The sequence below is a fragment of the Embiotoca jacksoni genome, unplaced genomic scaffold, assembly GCF_022577435.1.
Source record: "Embiotoca jacksoni isolate LCO1_2020_lvr unplaced genomic scaffold, fEmbJac1.0.p SCAF_22, whole genome shotgun sequence".
In the NCBI taxonomy this organism is placed as follows: domain Eukaryota; kingdom Metazoa; phylum Chordata; class Actinopteri; family Embiotocidae; genus Embiotoca; species Embiotoca jacksoni.
Genome location: NW_027185363.1, coordinates 7,501,654 through 7,517,093, shown reverse-complemented (window position 1 = coordinate 7,517,093; position 15,440 = coordinate 7,501,654). Strand labels below are relative to the sequence as shown.

The 15,440-nt window shown below is 41.2% G+C and overlaps 2 protein-coding genes across 3 annotated transcripts; one reads left to right on the top strand and one right to left on the bottom strand.

The window, feature by feature from the left end:
* The first annotated feature begins 137 nt into the window (after positions 1-137).
* On the top strand, positions 138-8,525 carry LOC138203085 (outer dense fiber protein 2-like). 2 transcript variants are annotated; one of them, XM_069157664.1, is made up of 17 exons: positions 138-217; positions 561-732; positions 838-961; positions 1,083-1,214; positions 1,414-1,488; positions 1,924-1,995; positions 2,075-2,191; positions 2,293-2,478; positions 2,590-2,699; positions 2,779-2,914; positions 3,200-3,310; positions 3,873-3,977; positions 4,368-4,526; positions 4,929-5,029; positions 5,107-5,269; positions 6,308-6,433; positions 6,576-8,525. In XM_069157664.1, the coding sequence occupies exons 2-17, from the start codon at positions 569-571 to the stop codon at positions 6,747-6,749; spliced, it is 2,055 nt and encodes a 684-aa protein (XP_069013765.1). In that variant the 5' UTR covers positions 138-217; positions 561-568; the 3' UTR covers positions 6,750-8,525. The 2 variants fall into 2 exon arrangements, with proteins under 2 accessions (XP_069013765.1, XP_069013766.1); XM_069157665.1 differs by lacking the exon at positions 4,368-4,526.
* A 1,316-nt stretch (positions 8,526-9,841) lies between these two features.
* Positions 9,842-11,618, bottom strand: LOC138203086 (CCN family member 1-like). Its single transcript, XM_069157667.1, has 5 exons — positions 11,451-11,618; positions 11,133-11,346; positions 10,693-11,043; positions 10,370-10,566; positions 9,842-10,248 (listed from the first exon to the last, which is right to left on the bottom strand). The coding sequence occupies exons 1-5, from the start codon at positions 11,490-11,492 to the stop codon at positions 9,928-9,930; spliced, it is 1,125 nt and encodes a 374-aa protein (XP_069013768.1). The 5' UTR covers positions 11,493-11,618; the 3' UTR covers positions 9,842-9,927.
* Between the last annotated feature and the right edge of the window lie 3,822 nt (positions 11,619-15,440).

Genomic DNA, 15,440 nt, shown 5'->3' with positions numbered 1-15,440 from the left:
TGTTCATTGGCTGTCCGTAACTCTAATCAAATTGAGTCCCGCCTACTTTGGCCCGAGGAAACTAATCAGCAGCGAGCAAATCAGTCGGTGTGATTACGTCACGCCAATGCTAACCAATCCGGTTCGAGCGTTCAACTCCAGTTTGTAGCGGTGCCGTTGGGGAGTACGTATGGCTCCGTTTTGGAGTAGTGTCATTCACAACAGACACAGCGACAGTGTAAGTAATACTTACATTTACGATGGCATAGTTTTGTAAGGTATTACTATTTTAGCTCCAATAATCATAATGGAGGCGCCAGTGACTTTACTCGGTAGAAAAAAAACAAACGGCTTGCCGTGTTTATTGCGACGCAACGCTTAGCAGCCACTTAACCTCGTGTTACTATGTAAGCTCGTTAGCGTGCTTGACGACAGGCTTTCATAACAATAACCGACCCATGGTCCAAATCAGAGTATGTAGTGTAACTAAATGAATTACGGTGGTGTTGAATCCTTTCCCTCCTGTGTGTTTTAACACTGACTGATGCTGTTTTTTTGTTTTTGTTTTGTTGTATTGGTAGTTAAAGGTATGTCTCCAGGGGATGAATCCCAAAGTCCCCCCCTTGGTTTCAGCTCTACCAGGGAGGATCTCACCCTGACCCGTGGTGATCTGGATGGCAGTCATGAGCCGGGGAGGGGGAGCAAGGCGCGCAGCACTCTCCAAACCAGAACCACAGAGTCTGAGATCAGTTGGTGAGGTCCTGTGATGCGTGAACATTTGAACATGTAGCCCTATCTGATGGGATGAAAATTAAAACGGATTTAAAAGATTTTCTTGTTTTCCTGTTTCTGATTTAGTTGTGCAGACGTTGTCAACGGAAAGAGCCCTTTTCTGAAAGTACTGACGGAAGCAGAAGCAGCTGCCAACTCTGCAGCAATACAGCTTGTGTCTTTTAAAGATGCCATAGCGGATGAATTTGCTGTAAGTTTGATGCAGTTTTGCGTAACTCAAGTTGGGTTCAAACCTGGTCCTTCCATGTGGCAACACAAAGTACTTTATCTACATTAAACATATGTTTTAACATGTTTTTCTGTCAATTAAGGGTTCGAGACAGTCTGCCAAAGATAATCGCCGAATTGCAAGACAGAGAGGACTTTTGCTGGAGAAGTTGGAGGATTTCAAACGAATAAATAAATCTGTGCGACAGAAACTGAAACGGCTCCAAGATGAAGAGGTTAGTTACACTTCAGCCACAGACTGCTGTCTCAGGGTCATGAGTACTATGTTTAGATTTGTAGTGCACAATAATTTTGTGGTAACTTTAAGTTCACGGCAGCAAATGAAGTACCGACTGAAATGTCTCTTATAAACATGTGATTTTTTTTTCAAGTTCTCCTTAACCTTTTTTAAATAACTCGTATATTTCCATATAGGCAGCCCGAATTGATGCGGACCAACGGATTGACATTTTACAGAAGAAGATCACACAGGCTGAAAGTGAAAATGAGGTGAGTGTTTTATTTTGTTTAAGTGAAGGCACAAAGGGAAGAACCTAATTTAAGTGTATAGGAATTTGGGATTTAGCTGGGAAGATCCATGTAGTAGCGATTTGTCCTCAAACTAAACGATAAGATGAATAAATAAACCCAATTCAATTCAAACGACAAAACTCCAAGGAAATCTTACACAGGAAAAACAAGTCCATTATTCAGGCAAGCATATTGTTTCATGTCATATCATTTCAACAAGCAAACAAATAACCACGTCACTTGCTGCTATCTTGCCCTGGTAAAAAAAAAAAAAAAAGACATGCAATAAACACATTTAATGTATGCAATTATAAGCACTTCAGGAAGTGGGCACTTGACAAGCATAAAAACTAGAAGGATGATAAAGTGATGAAAAGTCCAATCTCTAACATGTGAATAATTTCTGTCCCCAAGCATTTAAAAAAAGATTTGAGTGAGACGGAAAGACGAGTCGAGAAACTGATAGATCTGCGGAGAGAAGAGCAGGTAAACATTCATGTCATTCATCTTGTAGATTAATAAAATGATTGAATTTGAAAGCATATGCCCATGTTGGCTTCCACAGGAGAACATAAAAAGTGCGGCGCACATGACAAAGTCAGTGGAGGCAACTCGTGCTCACCTACAGGGACAGCTGCGCAACAAGGAAGCTGAAAACAACCGTCTGACTGTGCGGTTGCGGGTACGAACGTCTTGATCAGCCTGCTGCCGTGTCGACAAACTGCTTTAAAAAAAAATTTTGTTAAATAATCGTTAGACTTGTGTCTTCATGGTCTTTTCCAGACTCTGGAGAAAACACTCACTGAACAGAAGATGGAGATGAACGATCTGAAAGGGTCCATCACCTCTATGTCGGAGAAGGCCGCACAGGACCAAGAGCCTCTCAAGAAAGCCGCCCGAACTCAGAGACTGAGAGCAGAAAGGTTTGAAGCTGCTATAGAGAAATGCTACGCACAGTTGAGGAAAAAGGTATGGAGTCAAAACGACTATCATTTTTTTCATTTTAAAAGTAGTGTCGTTTCTATTCACTGTCACAGTTCGGGACCCGGCTTGGACCGACTTTATCTTGTTTTCTCACAGGACGCTCAGTTGGCCGAAGCCAACTCCGAGAGAGACTCCAGAAGACGGCAGAAGGAGCAGATGGCAGACGAGAAAGACAAACTTGTCGCTCATGTAGACTTATTGAAATGGTTGGTTGATTCTCTGTATTGAGTAGAAGTCAATATGCACAAGAGTTTTCAATGATGAATATGTTTATCTCCAATGAAGTCAAATCGCAGGCTTGACAGTGAGGCTGCAGGGGGAGAAGGATGACTTCATCGCAGCTAATGAAACTGTCATGCAGCGTGCTGAAAAATTGAGCGCTGACAATGGAGACCTCCGCCTCAATAATGCAACACTCAAGGTACAAGTTGGCAAACAGCTTGTATGTTAGCGTCAAGCGTGTAATTATTCACAGACATTTAGTAGGAAGTTTGAAATCAATAGTAACTCTGCAGGCTGCTGTTGGCAAAAGTACAGACAGTCTGTAATTAGTTCATTATTATTAGTAATCAGTAGTTTTTGCTGGAAGCCACATATATATGTTGTTTTTTTTAAATATCAAATTTTAATTTCAATGTCACTGCACATTCTGCTGCGGATTTTTATTCCCGTCACTGAATTGATTTTTATTTCTTTGTGACCTCAGGCGTCCATCGCTCAGTTGGAGCAGCAGCTCGCTGATTATGAGTCTGACCTCACGGAAGAGAAGATCATCTCACAGGAGAGGAAACATCAAGCTGAACTGTCTCAATGTCAGGTTTGTTTTTTTATTTTTTTTTTTAACTTTTTACTTTCGTGGTTTTCTTTGTTTTCATAGAGTAACCCACAAGCAATTAAGAGAAAAAGACACCCCTTTATCTTATTTTACGCACACATAACAACAGTTCAGAGAATGTATGAATAACTTTAATACATTTTATTCATTCAATCGAACTTATTAGTAAGAATCAACATACTGTGTTTTATTTCCAGACAAATTTCAATCCTTTTATCTTTCCTTCTTATTCCCTAAACTGTTCTTTTCTTGTGCTCTTCAACTCTCTTTCCTATTTTTACTTTTGACACCATCTTCTGGTTTTTAAATGCTCCCTCCTAAAGCAGTTAAAAAGCCATGTTTTGAAAAGTGCTTTTCAAAGAGGATTATGATTTTTATCACCACATTCTGTCGAGCTTTTCATTTACTATCAAGTGTACCACTGAATGTGTTCTGTTTAGACTGCTGAATGAATGATTCAGCACTTGTGCTAGTTTGCAGTTTTCGACTGTTGGGAAAGACCCAGCGGGTTTCACTCTAATATTATGTGGTTTACTTCCCCAAGGCTGCCGAGCTTCAAGCTGAGATTGATGATCTAAGGAAAAAATATGCAAATAATTTGAAAGAGACTAAGAAGACACGAGATGCAAAAGAGACAGAAGTTGAGAAGGTACTGCCCTTTTATTTTATGAATGTTTTGAACTCTTTTATGTGCACAAATATTACATCTTCCAGTTCAATTAAACTTTCTTTCTAACTGTACTTCTGTGATTTGTTTTGAAGTATGTGCAGCTGTACAGCGCTGTTTCTCCTGCTGTTGAATGTCCAATCAGTGTGCTCTTAGATTTCTTTTTAGCTCAATAACATTTGTTGCACCAGCACCTGCATGCATTTAGACAAACCTAACCTCCGGTCACTCTGGAGAACCGGCATGGGTTGCCCGCTCAAAGAATTCTGCACAACTGCGAGCCTCCCTTTGAGAGGTGTGATAAATCCTTAGGTTAATATTGTGTTTATTCCCAACACTTCACTCCCTCTGCCGTCGTCCTCTGGAGCCCAGGTGAGGCAGGAGCTGCAGAGGCGTGTGGACGAACTGAACGCTTACCCTGAGTTACTGAGCGCAGCTGAGCAGAGTCTCGCCGAGTGCCAGGAGAACCTGCAACGCTCAGAGAGGAAGTGCTCTGAAAAATCAGAGTCCATTAGGCAACTGCAGGTCAAGGTGTGCAACGCGCGCTGTCGCGGGTCAGAGAATGTAAAGTGCAGTGATTTTCCCACGTCTGACCACCAGGCGGTAGTACAACCCCATGTGTCTGATGGTGCCTCTTGTTCTCTGGTCCTGCTGTGAGTTTTGGTGTTTTGTGATTGCTGTGCAGCATTTAGATTGTCCCCATCCGTACCGACGCATCTATTTTGTTTTGTGCCGTGTGAGTCCTTTTCAGTTACCAACAATGGTGAAGTGGTATCTGGAAAACTGCCTGTTTTGTGTTTGTAAGATTGTGGCAATTGGCATTAAATTAGCTGGTTTTTTTTGTATTCATGTTTGCATGTGATATGAATCTTTCTGCACCATTCATTTGTACTCAGTGCAGGTGATTCTGAATTTACAATTTTATATATACAGATGGAGAGTCAAACCAAACTGCTGAGATCATCCGTGGAGATGAAAGAGTCCATTCATGACGGCAACTTAAAACTGCAAGAAAATGTGACCGCTCTCCAAAGGTAAGACATCCCATAACAAAAGTCTGGTTCCTTCGAACAGTGAGCTTGTCCACATTGTGCACGCTGTGTGTTTGTAGGAAGATGGACAAGCTGAAGCAGGAGAACCTGGATCTCGTGCAGAGGCTCGCAGCTCAGGAGGAAGCTCTCAGCTACAGTAACCGGCAACTGGATCAACGCTCGTCAGAGTGTCAGGCCCTCAGCCGGCAGCTGGAGGCCGCTTTATCAGACGTCAAACAACAGGTACGGCTCAAAGGCCGTCTTCTGATGTCTGACGAAGAAAGGAGCAGTGGAGGATGTTTGAAGTTTTTGCTGATATTAGGTCCGTCGCAATTACCGCATAATCATCGCCTGATTGCGATTATTTTTGCATAATCTTTCAAATAGTTTCCATGAATCTACTAAAAAAAAAAAAACAGCTGGATGAAACACATGTCATATTTCTATCGGTTCTAAATTTGACTGGCGCTCTTTTAATGACGTCATGTTAATGGCACGTGAGTGGACATTTAGCACCAACACATAATTTATATCGAAGTTATTAACCTCTCATTTTTGACCGACTGCATTTCGGTGAGCATCTATCGACATGAGCATCAATGACCTAGTTGCAAAGCCAAACACAACACACTTCTGTAGGAACATTGTGGTTTTAAACCAGATGGAAAAGGAGAGCCCAGTACCTTAGGGGAGGCGGCAAAATGCTGGCGGTCAAACTAAAATGAAAAGAAAAAGCCAAATAAATAGTTAATCGCAATTATTTTATTATTTACAACTAATCATTTGTGATTGGGACGGCCCAACCGGAAATTCACACATAATCACCACAAAACGAGGGAAAAAAGCATCTGATATATTTTTTTTAGCTGTTGGTATGATGTCTAGCAGCTCACTTTAAAATGTCGTTGACTTGCATCATCAAGGAAGACGGTGCAAACTTGCGATCCAGTCAACATTTCGAATTAGCATACTTTGAAAAATGTGTCCAACTATGCGTATGGACCAGTTTTAGTGTTTCTCCACACAGATTTCAGCTAGAAATATTCAGTTGTGACAGTCGTACATCTGTCCTGCCACTCTCTGTCTCTGAATGATAAAGCTCTGCGCAATACCCCCTCTATATGATGCAGTTCCCGAGAGTCTTTATATTGTCTGTTTTTTTTCTTCTGTAAACAACCAGTTCCCAGTCACACCCAATCTCTGATGCAGCAGGTCTCAACGAGAAAGAAGATTTAGCACAAAGGAAAGCGATGTCTCACTACACATTTTCCATGTGTCCAGGTCAGCAAGGTAAAACACCTGGCTGTTTCCAGAGAGGAGGCCCTTCAGACAAAAGTCCTGGAGCTGGAAGCCGAGAAGAGCAGAAGGGACAACGATCTGAGGCTTCTTCGTCAGAGCAAGCTCACTGTGAGTATCACGCTTTCCTTTCAAATGTAGAAACCCTGTCTTTGTCAAGGAGCATCCATGCTCATAGAAGCAAATGATGAGATGTGCTGTTGTTGAGTAAACATCTGAGGAAACCACTGTCGGTCTGTCTCTCAATCTGCAGGCAGAGAAACAGTTTGAGGTGCGTCTGAAGGACCTGCAGCTTAGCCTCGACCAATCAGAGAGCCACAAACAAAGCATTGAGAACTATGTTGATTTCCTCAAAAACTCCTACAAGACCATGTTTGATGAAGGACTGCAGGCGTCGTGTTTCGGATCATCATATTTTCTGAAATGATAAAGGTTTGCATTTACATTTTGTAAAAGTATTTATTTGTTTTGCACTGTAATATTTATAAGACCTGTTTTAAAAATGACAATTGGGGCAAGAATTAGTATTACTTTCAGGGGAACTAAGGGCTGATTTTTAATAGATTTGCACTGCCTTTAAATAGCTACCTTTACTATTGTGACCGTTTACATATATCAAAGAAATCTGCTGGTGTGCTACGAGGTATTTTTAGCTGTTTTAGCTCATAGTCCAATATATGCTATGTAGCATTTTCAAAGCTTTGTGGACCATGAACTTTTGGTGCTATGTACTCCCATACAACAAGGAGCCAGTTACATAAATGTTGTATAAAAAGAAGAGCTTTATAGTTTTTTTTTTTTTAACCTGTTGACAGTTGTTGTATAAATAGCTCCCCCTTTTTATTGTAAGGATGGGAAAGACTAACTCGTTGTCATAGCAATATGTTTGAGCAGCTTACACATTATGGAAAATAGGTGGTCTGTTGTAAAAGCCTTAACTTTTCATTTTCCAGCCCAACTGACACTGGATATCTGTGGTCAGTGTTAATAAAGATAAACGGAAGTAAAAAAAAAAAAAAAAAAAAGTCCAATACTGATAGTATCAGCAGAAATGTAGTTATGAAACACATGAAAAATATATGTATTGGAGGCCGGGTTTAATGATAAACTTTATCGTACAGAATGACATCAGTGCACTGAAACATAAAATGGTAATGTAATCATTATAAATAACTGGCATTTTAAAAAAAACAACACTAAGACAACACTTTTAAATAACTTTTTTTTTTTTTTATGTAAATGTTGTGCATTATGATCTGTAAAAAAAAGATTTTCTAATTGGACACCATATACGCTGATAAAGATACATCTGTAATAGGCCAATATCAGCTGCCAAAGTCAACCAAACAATAAATTGGTCAGGCACTGACTGATTTTCATGAACTAAAAAAATAGAGCTTCTAGCTGTTGAAAAGTAATGTGCCACTAGGGGGAGATGTATTTCTCCACCGTGGAGTATCTTATTTGACCAACAATGCATTACTCCATACATTGTCTGTCTTTATGCAACTGGCTCCTTATGAACTTGATGAAGATGTTTTTTTTGTGGCCACAGTTTGAAGCTGTACATACACATAAATGTGAAAGCAAGTGTTAGCCAATACAAGTAGTGTTTGAAAACCAGACATCATGAGTGTGCTTGTGTTTACCTGTGGTAGTATGAGCCAAAATTCCCACAGTGCTCCATTTAAATGGGAAATATGTTCTGACTTTGCTTTCGTTCACATCATCATGTTCTTCCTCTGTGAATGATGCATCTGGAGGGAAATGTAGACTCTTGACACTCCAAAAATCTGAATTTGATGCTGAAAGTAAACTTGGATCATACAAAAGGTGTGGTGTGTCTTTAATGTGTTAATGTTCAGATTCTCTCCTGGACTGAGATGAATTAGGCTGAATATTAATTACTCAGCTCTTAGATGTGAATGCCGTGCCTTTAGGTTGTAATCAGTGAGATACATGAAACACTGGACTATTTCCCAACCACTTAAAACTCTGTTGCTGGTTTTCTTTTCTGCTTTTGTAATGGAGGTTTTTATATTTCTGAAGCTTTCAGGACAAACCCGTGAACTGTGGTATCTGCTGCAGCAGGATTTTCCTGCAGTAGATTTACCGACAACAACCTGTTGTCTGTTTCTTTTTCTGCCGTTGTTGCTTGTGGTTCCTTCTTGTATCTGTGGTAATAAACCTCTGCGAGTCCAGACCTCTGTGATGCTCTGATGTGTTCTTGCAGCGGACGTATTCCCTCGAGTGAGCAGTGTTCCTTTCAAACTTCTCAGAGACAAAGCTCTATTGTGCTCTCTGTCAGGGGATGGAACCATTTCATCTCTGCTTGCGTCAGCACTCCTGTTTTTCCTTCGCTCTTGTTCTTGCCCGTTTACGTAATTCTGTTGATCACTTTGGGAATACGCTTTTTTTCTGATATTTGCTTGGGGAAAAATGCTTCCATAGGACTTTTGGCAATTTCGGAGGTATTATGTTTCAGCGGCATGAGGGGCACACCCTCAGCTTATGTGCTCATCAGGCTCTAAACCAAATGACCCATTTGTTTGTTTTTTTCTTTTTTTAAAGAATTCAGTTCTGCAGAGCCAATTATACAAAACAAACAGAGGCTTCAGTGTTGCATATATTTAAAACATTCCCTCTCAAGGTCACACAAAGTTACCTAGCAGCTGTATAAACTGTTGGATGAAAAATAACCTGATTATTTTCATTTACACAAAGTAATACTTCAGATTTGCAATTCATTGCTGCTAATGTTTGGATGACAGTTTAAGGACTCGGGATTGTTCTCCATTTTGCACATTATAAATCTCTGTGGGGAGTTTAGATTATCCTCTTCGGTCTATAACTTTGTCATAAAACCTAATTTCGCAGCTTGTGCCCAGCATCTGTCAAGCAGAAGGAAAACTACTCAGAGGTTTACATTCCCCAAAGTATTCGGAGATTTGTACAGTAGGTACTCTCAGAAGTAGGTCAGCCAGATGCTGAAGGAAGAGTATGGCCTAATTCCTACTGAAAATTGTTACACCAGACAGTTAAGCATATTTTGATCTTTTCTTTGTGAAAGTACATCATAAGATATTGACAAACTGTTGGTTTTCTTTGTGTTTATTTAAGAAACATTAATGTATCCATTTATCAGTCATATTTCAACATTTTGCGTAGACAAGTGAGTGTAGAGCTCACAATGACAAACCAAAACTGCTGTACAATATTCCATGATTAACATTCAATATAAAAATACATTATGCAAAGTATGTAACATACATCTTTATAAATAAAATCAATAAGTACTGTAGATCAACACAAACATGGCAACATTGTGTAATGACTTCTTTCGTAGCTGCCGCAGTTTTTACGTCATTTTCATGTTGTGTGACATGTTTTGTCCAGAAAAATATGTTAAGTATATCAAATAAAAGTGGAGAACAAAATTTGGTCAAAACTAAAAAGCTACAAAAACTAGCTACAAAACTAAGAAGTTTCGTTATGTAAAAGCTTCACAAAGAAGCAAACTTCAATGCTCCAGTGTTATGAAGCAAAATTATGAACAATATATTTCACGAAACTGATGTCTGCCGCCTAATGACTCTTCTCTGCACTTAAATCAAGCCTTTCCTTTCCATTTTCAGTCTGTGGATGTCGTTCAAAATTCCATGGAGGCTGCGTGTCTTTTTGTTGCTGTTGGAGCAGTTGAGGTCGCACTTGCAGGACTCGATCATCATCACCATCTTCTTGACGCTCTCTCCGTCTTTGCAGCGGAAGCGGACAGGAAGCGTCTGGGTTCTGTGAGGCCTGCAGCATCGCCCGTCTGAGCAGGACCCACAGTAACTAGGCTGGAACATTTTCAGGCTACGGCAGCCTGCGTAGGACAGATGAACTGGATGGCCGGCCTTTCCTGTGTGCTTACACTTCTGACCTTTCTGTAAGAGAGAAGATGCCGAGATTTACAGTTACATCTATGGATAACATTTGACACTAACACTACGGAGTCTCGTTAGATCATGAGTATATTAATGAGGACATGAGAGGTTTTGAGGGTACCTTCAAGCTCATTTGTTTGCAGGGGCGGACTTCGCAGATCCGATTCTCCTTCATCAGTTTGCACTGAGTATTGCGGTTGGTCACCCTGGTAGACACTCCAGTGCCACAGGATTTGGAGCAGGGCGACCAGGCTGTGGTGTGAGACACACACTGGACTCCACTAGCAACCATGTCGACCGTTGAATCACTCCTGAAAGCTGTACAGATAAAAAAGAAAGAAAGAAAAAAAAATAGACGAATAAGAAAAATCAAAACATCTCATGCACAAGTCTCAACATATCTGGCTCCCTCTTAGATCCCACCAGAGAGGGCGTTGTGCTCACCAGGTAAAGACTTTGAATCTCCTCCCCACACAGGAGCCAACTCGTTCTTGTGAGTGAGCTCATCTTCAGATGTTTTGTCTTTACTGTACTTTCGTCTGTGCTTCTTTGTCACAGAGCTCACTGTCTTTGTCCCCTTCAGGCAGACGAGTTTTTTGCAGCACTGTCCCAGTACCTTGACCCGCCTGGGCTTGGCACAGCCCAGTTTGGGCAGCGAGAGTTCGTGTGGGCACAGGGAGACGCATCCAACGGCGCCATCCATGCAAGTGCACTGGTGTTTGCAGTTGGGACAGAAGGTTTCTCCATTCTGGTAAATCTTGCTGTTGTACTCACAAGTTCTCCCGTCTGATTTGGCTGTAGCAGAGAAACAAGGGAAGTTTGGTGTGAAATAAGAAGGTTGAGAAGTGAGATTCAGTAAACATAAAGAAGAGGAGTCAGTGTACCTCGACAGATTCCTTTTGCTGAGTCATATCCACCTCCAAAGTTGCACTCCAGTCCCTTCGCCATGTCACATGGCTGTGTCTTGCTGCAGTCTTCAAAGAGCTGCCGTGCACAGACCTTACAGCATCCGCAGCTATCCAGCATGAGACTGACTCCACCTGCACATCTGGGGACTTCTCTGGGACACTGGCAGTCCTTCGGGCATGAGGCTGACACCTGACAAAAGACAAAACATCACACATGTCTAATCATCAGCAAAAGCAATCCTTACACAACAGTAGAACAAACATCTTATACATGATGAGGGATTATTTCCTCACCAGTGTCACGCAAAGGATCACACCGACAAAGACTGTCCACATGTTCAGGAGCTGAAGCTATCTTTCCTAAGTAAAAAAAAAAAAATAACATAAAAGAATCTCCTAAGGATCAAACGCCAGACCTGGCAGTGAGCTGAAGAGTGCTTGCTCTCCCGCTTTCGGAGTCCCCATCTCCTTTTATACTCCCCAAGCAGATCTGACGTCTGCACGGGCTGAAGAGGTGTCCCGAAACTATGAGAGGAATGTTTCTCCACGCGTCCTCCCATAAGCCCAGAAGAAATCCACCCCCAATTCTCACACACACACACACACACACACACACACACACACACACACACACACACACACACACACACACTGCCTCCCCTCTCACTCAGAGTGCCAACATCCACCGTTCACAACTTTCACTCTGCCAAGGCTTTCTCTCCAATTTAACCGTGTAATTTTATATTTTTATATCTACTTTCTAATCAGGTGGAACCAGGACCAACTTCTCTACCATGAAGAACAAAAAATTATTTTTATAAGTATAATAAAATATTACCTAAAGTACAAAATGCATATACAGTGCTAGAAAATACAGCAATGAATCTGTTATTTGGATAAATATTGTCTGCTTTTCTATCCAACTAGGTTTTAAAACTCATGCATGCATCGTGACTGAATATTATTTCTATTCTTTTATGACGTGTGTGTGAATGCATTGTTCTGATTGTTTTATTTGTTTGTCGAAGCCGTGTTCTTTAGTTTCTTTATCCGGGTCTCATCGAAAAGATATTTTAATCTCAGTGAGACTACTCACCGGTGATACTGCATGTGATTACATAATGGGCAAAAGGCATACATTTGTAACTGATTCCTGAAATATTCCCTCATCAGCCCCCCCCCCGTGCATATGAGCGCTGCCCCTCAACATCGGGGGCACCACAAGTTCTGACATAAATATTGAGGAAAAACTACATATTTCTATGACCAACTGAGTTTCTATCTTGGTTGAAGCTGTGTTTAGACTGTTGCACATTGTCTGTGATCGCTGTTTGGATTTCCTGACCCTCAAAAGTGTTAAAAGTCGCAGATGATGAAATTCCTGTCAGTCACTTATTAAGGTGTGGATGGATTCGATTCGAGTTTGGATTTGTGTTTGACTTCAGAATCACAAAAAAAAAAAAAAAAAAAAGGGAGACGAGTGCCTACTGGAATGTTTGAACCTCAGGAATCCTTTGTTCAGTCTGAACGAGAGCATCCAGAATGAGAAACACACACACAAACTTATGCAATGCCTGAAGCAACATTCCTTTCAGGATGAGCATTGCAGGTTTCTTTGAAATAGCTTCCAGGACGAAATGCATCCTCTTCTATCCACATCAAAGAACAATGAAAACTATCAGGGAAGGGGAAAAAAGCCTTTCCTTTCATTATAACCTGTGAGAACAAGAGGCCGGGCAGAGCAGACTGGCACGGCCTCCTTCTTATCTAACTGAGGATAGGAAGGCCAGTTTGAGTCGGTGCCAGCTCAAGCAGATGAAGAGCGAGCAGGCGTGAGCTCGGCGCACTCACTGGTGCCTGGAAATCGCTGACTGTTGTGGTTTGGAGTGGAAACTTTTCCCTCAGAAGCTGTAATACAAAGAATTTGCAGAACCATGTTAGGTGAGGAACAGTAGATACATAACAGGCTGCTTGGGGGACCTGGAAAGGAGTTTGCATATCCCACCCTCAGAGCAGCATGTGAATATACTTTACACTTTATAAATTCTAATATCACTGGGGTTGAGAAACTTTGTTATTATTTCCTCTTTCTTAATGTCATAGCTCAGGGTGAGACTTGATGCCATTTTCAGGACCATTTTAGCAAAGCAACACTTCTGATGCTGTTAGCCAAACAAATATGGCATTCAAGTTCTGTGTGGCCCTTCAGATTGGCCTCGGAGAATGGAAAAGGCAGAAATACCTCGGTGGTGTTCAGTGTAAAACCACAGAGGGTCTGAGACAAGCTTGTTTTGGCTGCTATGTGAGAGCGGGTCACACACAGTACCACAGACGGTAACGTCTGTAGGGGCTGCGCAGATATGAGTGAAAATCCAGTTCATTACATCACTTCTATAAATGCCTCCTTGTCTTTGTGTCTCGTTCCCGAGAAGGGCCACTCACGAGTCGGTACACTGGGTTCATCTGAAAGTCTCCCAGTCAATTGTGGATTATTTCCAGGCTGCTGCACTCTGCTGCTGCACTCTGCTGCTGCTGCTGCTGCTGCTGCCGGCATTGATGATGTGATCTGTCATGAAGCCAGAAAAGTGGGCAGGTGTTATCAGTTTCTTCAAGTATTTTTTTTCCTTACTTAAAGGAAAGTGCAGTTTGACCTTTGACAAGCGAAATTTAAAAGGCATTTTTCTGCAACACTTTTCCTCCAGAAATGACTGGGATAGGATGCAATAGCAGCCACACAGTTATCATATCCTGTGTGACCCCCTCCAATTCAAATCATTATCACTGCACGAAAAAACCCTTCAGGGGAGAGACAGAAGGCCATGGCCTGATTTACAGTTTGCATAGCTCTCTAGCTTGGCATGGTGTTTTCCAGTGACACGCTACAACACTACATTACAGAACATGACAAAACAAGTCTGACAACAATCTCCTTAGGGAGCACCCATCCTCGGTTTGTGGCATATCGTGATTAGAGGGAAGGGAGAATCTTGACTGCATGTGTTCAGCCAGTTTATAATCTATTTCCTGTGTACTGGAGTGTTACATTGGTTCCTCTCCAGCACCGCAGTTCACGTTGCATTCATGAACTTTCACACTTTGTTCTCTTTACTTTGGCTCACTCTTAATCTGCCAATCCTACAAAACAGTTCTGTTATTGCTGGCTCTACAGCTGCTGCTGTCATTTGTTTGTATTTAATGCCAGCTTTTGTCACATCCCTTCAATTGTGTTTGAAGATCAGTGAACACAAATAAATAATGTGGGATGTCTAATAAATCTATAACAAAGACTGATAAACTAATGTAACCGCCTCGCGGGTGTTTGCCGCTACCAACCAGTCAAGTTGCAATTCACACACATTTAATATACGGTATGTAGTGAAGACTTTAAAGGAACTTGGCCAACAAATCTGATTCTCATAGAACAACATTGTAGCCATGGCTGTAAACGATTCTAAAATATGGATGCTTCACACACATCTTTAACCCGACAGCACACATGGTACGATCACCTCAGTATCAAGGTGGACACCCAAGATTAATATCACCAATTCCCTATCTGACCAGAACTGAAATATTAATCTCCCCTTCTGTTCTTTGAGTTATGATCTCACGTTCACATGACCTTTGACCTTTGGCTACCAAAAGCAAATCAGTTCATCTGTGAGTCCAAGGGAGTGCCTGTGCCAAATTTTTACCTGAGATATAATGAGCATGGGACAGATGTGAGGTCAGAGTGACCTTGACCTTTGACCCCCCAAATATTTACCAGATAGTGAAAAAAATACACTCTGATTGGCCACTCCTCTACTTTGTAGTGTGCTACATAGTGGACAAGTGGACAAATCCAAAGAAGACATGTGATTAGCTTATGAGATATGATGTAATACTTCCCAACAACCAATAAGTTATATAATATAGTTCAAACAGAGCTCAGCCATGGGCTACTTGTTGTTGCATCAGTATCATATTATATACAGTATATAATAATATAACTCTTTGAAAGGGATCCTTCTGCATAAATGTCTGTTGTCCCTGAGAACAATACAAATGTTCATTTCTTCACTTTAACAGGAGCCAAAGGAGCATAATGTCAATCAAGAATAGTTTATGCACCCACACAATGTTGAAAAAAAAGGTCTAATTCGGCAAAATAAGTGAAAACACCCGTGTGGGAGTTCCTTACTTCTTACACAACAGCATTCAAAGCGCACTCAGTTACCAGTTTATTAGGTGTAACTGGCTAAAATGAAGCCTCAATGCTACAACTCAGCAACAAAGACTCTT

What these genes read in the sequence shown, in the direction of transcription:
- LOC138203085 (XM_069157664.1), top strand. Translation starts at nt 569, where the DNA reads ATGTCTCCAGGGGATGAATCCCAAAGTCCCCCCCTTGGTTTCAGCTCT. An exon ending in ATCTGCGGAGAGAAGAGCAG is followed by an intron (nt 1,996 to 2,074) that starts GTAAACATTCAT and finishes TGGCTTCCACAG; the next exon opens with GAGAACATAAAAAGTGCGGC. An exon ending in TATCAGACGTCAAACAACAG is followed by an intron (nt 5,270 to 6,307) that starts GTACGGCTCAAA and finishes CCATGTGTCCAG; the next exon opens with GTCAGCAAGGTAAAACACCT.
- LOC138203086 (XM_069157667.1), bottom strand. Translation starts at nt 11,492, where the DNA reads ATGTGGACAGTCTTTGTCGGTGTGATCCTTTGCGTGACACTG. An exon ending in TGATCCTTTGCGTGACACTG is followed by an intron (nt 11,347 to 11,450) that starts GTGAGGAAATAA and finishes GTCTTTTGTCAG; the next exon opens with GTGTCAGCCTCATGCCCGAA. An exon ending in AGCAAAAGGAATCTGTCGAG is followed by an intron (nt 11,044 to 11,132) that starts GTACACTGACTC and finishes TCTCTGCTACAG; the next exon opens with CCAAATCAGACGGGAGAACT.